Here is a 5,519-nt window from a genome sequence, read left to right on the forward strand (position 1 = left end):
TGACGAACCATACACGACGAACCACGGCAACGGGTTAAAATTTAAAAACACACAGGTCTTCCCAATTGGCTAACAGGATCTACTTCGCTGATATTTGTCTGATTCATACCTCACCTTTGCCACCCACACACGTCAATTTTGACCTTCATGAACTGGCACTTCAAATTTTCAAATTTTAAAAGTTCATGAAGTGCCAGTTCATGAAGGTCAAAATTGACATGTGTGGGTGGCAAAGATGATGTACGAATCAGACAAATGTCAGCGAAGTAGATCCTGTTAGGCAATTGGGAAGACCTGTGTGTTTTTAAATTTTAAACTGGGTGCAATGTAACAGCTACATGAGTGTATACACCTGATGATGGCCGTTTGCGGCCGAAACATGTAGTGTAGAAGAAAGCAAGACGAAAGACCTACAATATATTATTGCACTTAGGACGGAGTTTATATCATAGATCGTATAGAGTGCGACAGGATGCTTAAATATAATATTGTAGAATAAGGAAGTCCTGAAATTACAGAAGGACCATGTAACTGTGAACCTTTGGTATACAGGTTGAATCCACACAATGTTCACCAGTGGCCAACAGTTGTTGCCCTTTGTGGCTCAAATCGCCAAGGAGCTGTTGCTGTTAATTGCGCCCGCCAGTTAGCCAGTCACGGTGTAAAAACGGTCGTTTTTCTGTTGGACCCAACACATTTGACAACGCAGCTTACTCATGAGCTGGCATTATTTAGGCATACCAACAATAAACTCATCACCACTGTACAAGGTAAGGGAAGTTAATGAATTGTGACCATTTTTAATTTATTTTGCTAGGAGTACTTTCTGATGGGAAAATCTATATTGTAGGGTGATTATATATGAATTGCATCAGTGATTTGTGATTGAATTGGCAGATCATAATGACATTTATAGTATGTTCGGTTGATAGGTGAATGATATTCTGCATGATGGAAATGTAGACTTGCCTGCAAATTTTTTAAGTTCAGAAATTCTGAGATGTCAGTGGCACAGAATTTTGAGGTTACTTCCCACAGAACTGGACACCAGTCTTTACCAAGTCATATCATACCAGATCTTGTCCATAACTTGGTTCATCTCATACATCTCTATCAGGCCAGGATGTTTTGATGCAAAAATGTATTTCACAAGTATCCTGTTGACAAGTAGTATTTGGCACATTATTGCAAATGACTGAGGGGTGTTGTCTGCTTGCTGTTTGCTTATTTGCTTGCTTGGCTTCTCCTTTAACCTTGAAGATGGAGGTAATCCATTTGTCTGAAACCTCAGTAAGCTTCTACCAGACTACATGGTGTCACATCCTAGCATGCATATGGTTTACTTGTAACTTTATTTCTTGATGGGTTTTTAGAAACATTTTGTCACACTTTTACATATACTGAAAGTGAATTAAATGCACTTTCTTATGGTATACAAACAAAGTTTTTATCAGAGCACTTTAACAGTTTGCTTTTGCCATGTAATTCTAAGAAGCAATGTATGGCAGTACTCCGAACCCTCTGAACAGACAAATATAGTGCTTCTTTCTGCCTGAATATTTCTGATATGATTCATGTGGCTGAAAGCAGAGATCACCAGTTTTATTTTGGATTTCATTTCACTTATGTCCAACTTTCCTGTTGTATAATTTTACAGAGTTACCAACAGTTGCAGTGGACTTGATTGTGTTGGCATTGGCAGATGAACTGGGAAGTCAGTTACACAAGGCTCGATACAGGGCAGCAGCAGAATGGGCTAATGAGAATCGTGCTCCTGTGTTGGCATTGGATCCTCCTCCAGCCGGTACACCTGGAGTTGACACAAAGTTTTCTCTTGTCCCTGTCTTGCCCCTTGCCCATAGTCTTGACAATGGCAAGTTGTATCTTTGTAACCTAGCATTCCCACAGCAGGTATTCAAAGAAGTTGGAATCAAGTACAGTTCCCCATTTGGACCCAAATTTGTTATTCCTCTTCATCCTAATGATACCTAGTCTGAATGTAGTGATGATCATTCTTTTGCACAAAAATACATTCAGGGTAAAGGTAGTATACTGATAATGCAATTAAAAGTGGGAAGTGATGGAGAATGGTACTGCATATATTTGGAGCTCTGAAGATATGATGCTGTGGGAAAGATTTTGAATATTTTAATGTTGCTGTGGTACACTAATACAGCATCAAGTTATGAATTTGACACCTTGAACAAGTATAGCATAAGAAGTACAGATTAGGGACAAATTTTCTTGGAAAATAAGACTGTTTTCTACAACCTGCAGTATCTATATAGTTCTTTTCTTTAGTTGTGACCTCATATTTGAACATATTTGTAATACAAAAATTTTTTCACATATTACAGTGAATGAATCTCCTGCCCTCAAAATGTGATGCTGACTTCTAACAGTGTCAGTTAGAGAGTCAGTTGAGATTCATGATGGTAATGCTTACAGGGCCAGGTGAAGTATTGCACACATATGAAGTATTAAGTTCAAGATTGTGATTGCACCTGATTGCCTAATTTTATTAACCAGTCCTGTGGAAACAGCATATGCCATCCCTAATTGCCAGTAATAGTAACTGTTTTTCAGGCATATTTATAGGACATGATGAATGTGCATTTCACTTTCTGACAGTCTACAAGGTAGAGTGCAGAGATTCAGATTGATGGCTTTGACTGCAGTTTCTGTACACATATCAAGTGAGAATGTTAGACATGTAATGTGTAAATAGTGAAGGCATGATGAGAATATTTGAAAAGATGTAATGCATCAAAAGTGAAGGCATGGGCATTTGGTATGAAACCCTCATTTCAGGTATCTTTATAGAAAAGTGACTTTGAAGACCAAACAGAGGAAAATTTTAGTTGAGGGAAATTTAAAACTGTGATGGTTGACTTTGGATATTTGAAATTGAATAAGGAAAACTTCAAATTGAGGAACATTAAATGGTGTCTGCACTGTATATGGTTTTATGAAAGGAAAAAAGCTAGAAAGTAAATTCATATGTACATTAGCCAGTACACATATGTAAAATCTTGAATTTTTGTACAGCGTGTAATTTCATATTTTGAATATTGATAATCTTCATTCATTTAATTCAAACCGTCCTTTTTCCACCGTTTTGTTTTGACATTATGCTGTATGTTATTTAAACTCTGCAGTGCATTTTAATGAAGATAGATTGAAGGTGCTTGAGAACAGGGTGCTTAGAATATTTGGAGTGAAAAGGGATGAAATGATAAAGAGGTTGGAAAAGATTGCAGGATGAATAGCTTCATAACTTGTACTCTTCATCAAGTGTAATTAGAATGACCAAGTCAAGGAGAATGAGGTGAGCAGGGCATATAGCATTCATGGGGAGAAGATGAATGCCCATATGGTTTTGGTGGGAAAGCCAGAAGGAAAGAAGCCAATAGGAAGACATGGAGATAGATGGAAAGATAGTATTAAAATATATCTTGGAGAAATGTGATGAGGTGGTTTGGATTGGATTCAGCTGGCTCAGTATAAGGATCAGTGGAGGGCTGCTGTGAAAACAGTACTGAATATTTAGCTTTCATAAAATGTTGGAAAATCCTTCAGTAGCTGAGTGACTGGCAGCTTTTCAAGAAGGACTCATCTTCATGGAGTGAGTAACATAGATGATCACAAAGGGTTAGTAATGTAGATATAAAATATTTACCTATGCAGCAGATTGATTAACCTTTAAATGCCCACTGCCGGTGCAAGTTTAAATTCCCATTGTTGCTGTGCATTTAAATGTCTGTTCCTATTAGGGTGCTTGCATTTTAATTGAAAATGCTATGTCTATCACAATTCTTACGATGAATGAATGGAATTAGCTTCGTTTTTATCCTCAAACAATGTAGTGTTGCATAATATAATGTAAGATTTGAAAATATGTAGACAAAAAAAAGTTATACCCAGAATTACTGGGTTTTTGGACTTCTTCCATAATCTGGTATTCTAGGAACTAGAAAAAAATAACATTTTGGAAACTGGATCTGTTTCCATCCTCAGGTGAGAGGGGGGGAGATACCTATTCAGTTTGGTCCCTTAGAAAGAGCTAACCTCAGTTGCCCTTTCTAAGGGACCCCACTGAGTAGGTGCCTCCCCCCCCCCCTTCACTTGAGGACATCCAGTTTCGGAAATGTTGTGGTTTGTAGTTTCTAGAATACTAGGCAATGGAAAAAGTCCAAAAACCCAGTAATTCTGAGTGTTATACACTGTCATCAGAACCCATTAGGAAAAAGGTATAATCTGTTTTTAATTTTTTCTTGTAATTTTGATATGCAATGTAAAACTAGTTTCCCGCTTTGTCACAGAGTAGTTCTGCATTGAAATAATTCCTGCTTGTAACACATGACATTTTCGCAGTCTCTGGAGCCATAAAACAGTTGGAAGCAATAAAATCATTTGGTTCTCTTCTAGCAAGTTTCACATCTTTGTTACACTTCAGATATTCGAGTCTTGACTAAGGGACAGAAAAGTGAAAGCATGACAATTCAAGAAAGGCTAGAAAGGAAATTCTTTGTTCTCTACTTCTGTGCCAAGCCCTTCTGTTGCATCTGCAAGCATTTCTATGGTTGCAAACAAACTTTTGCATGGTAGTTGAGGTAACGGAGTGTATTCAGTTCTTCTCTGAGTTCATAGTGAATTCAACTATTGTAGTGTCATTTCATCATAACATTGCCAAAGAAATGTTGTTTGGAAGATGATGAAACTGCAATGCAAGATATGTGTATGACATGGGACTGTGCAGTATTGGGTGCTTCAAGGAGTACTGCACAAAGGCGTGCTTCAGTTGCATGTTGCAGGGGGGTGAATACTGTATATGCATAAGCAGATAAGAAGTAAAAATGTATGTACATTGAACTTTACTATATTTGAAAATAAATTTTTAGGATTGTGTGTGCGCTTCCACTGGTGGCTTTTAAATGGCAGAATGCACCAGGGTACTTCAGCTATGATGGCCATACTGTTCAATGTACCAATCAGTGCACTTTGGATGTTAAATGTTAGTATGTCTGATTTCATGTTTTAATGAATAGCTTGTCACATGCATACGCTGTCTAAACAAAGTATTGAGAGGGGGGGAAAATTTTCTCAATAATTTTAGATATGATTGATTTTTATTTATTTATGTTTATTTGTGAATTAGGACTAACCTGAGTCCACTTGGTTTGCTAGCTACTGTTGAGCCTGTTGTACCAGCTCTGGATGATATGTAGGTAAGTCGATAAGTAAGTTACAAATGGATATAGAACTTAAACAAATAAGAGTACTGATTTTAAAAATGCTTTTATTTCTCAACATAATCTCCCTGTACATTGAGGCACTTGTCCCATCCTTTCACAAGCCCCTGAAAACCAGCAGCATAAAATTCTTTGGGCTGCTGTTGGAACCAGGCATGTTCACATGGCATGGCCTACCTCATAATGCATGACAGGTTAGATTTTCACAAAGTCTGTGCACGATGGGTGCCACGCATGCTGACCCCACAACGCAAAATGCAAAGAATG

General features: G+C 37.7%; 1 protein-coding gene across 2 annotated transcripts in view; it reads left to right on the plus strand.

Moving 5' to 3' along the window:
- LOC111869531 (enhancer of mRNA-decapping protein 3) overlaps positions 1-3,073 on the plus strand; it is a 13,149-nt gene extending 10,076 nt beyond the window's left edge. For both annotated transcript variants that reach the window (XM_023861133.2, XM_023861132.2), the window contains exons 6-7: positions 553-770; positions 1,658-3,073. In XM_023861133.2, coding sequence (XP_023716901.1) covers positions 553-770; positions 1,658-1,992 — 553 coding nt within the window. In that variant the 3' untranslated portion in view covers positions 1,993-3,073. The remainder of the gene's footprint in view (positions 1-552; positions 771-1,657) is intronic.
- The last annotated feature ends 2,446 nt before the right edge of the window (positions 3,074-5,519 follow it).

This window comes from Cryptotermes secundus, unplaced genomic scaffold (genome assembly GCF_002891405.2).
Source record: "Cryptotermes secundus unplaced genomic scaffold, Csec_1.0 scaffold139, whole genome shotgun sequence".
NCBI lineage: Eukaryota > Metazoa > Arthropoda > Insecta > Blattodea > Kalotermitidae > Cryptotermes > Cryptotermes secundus.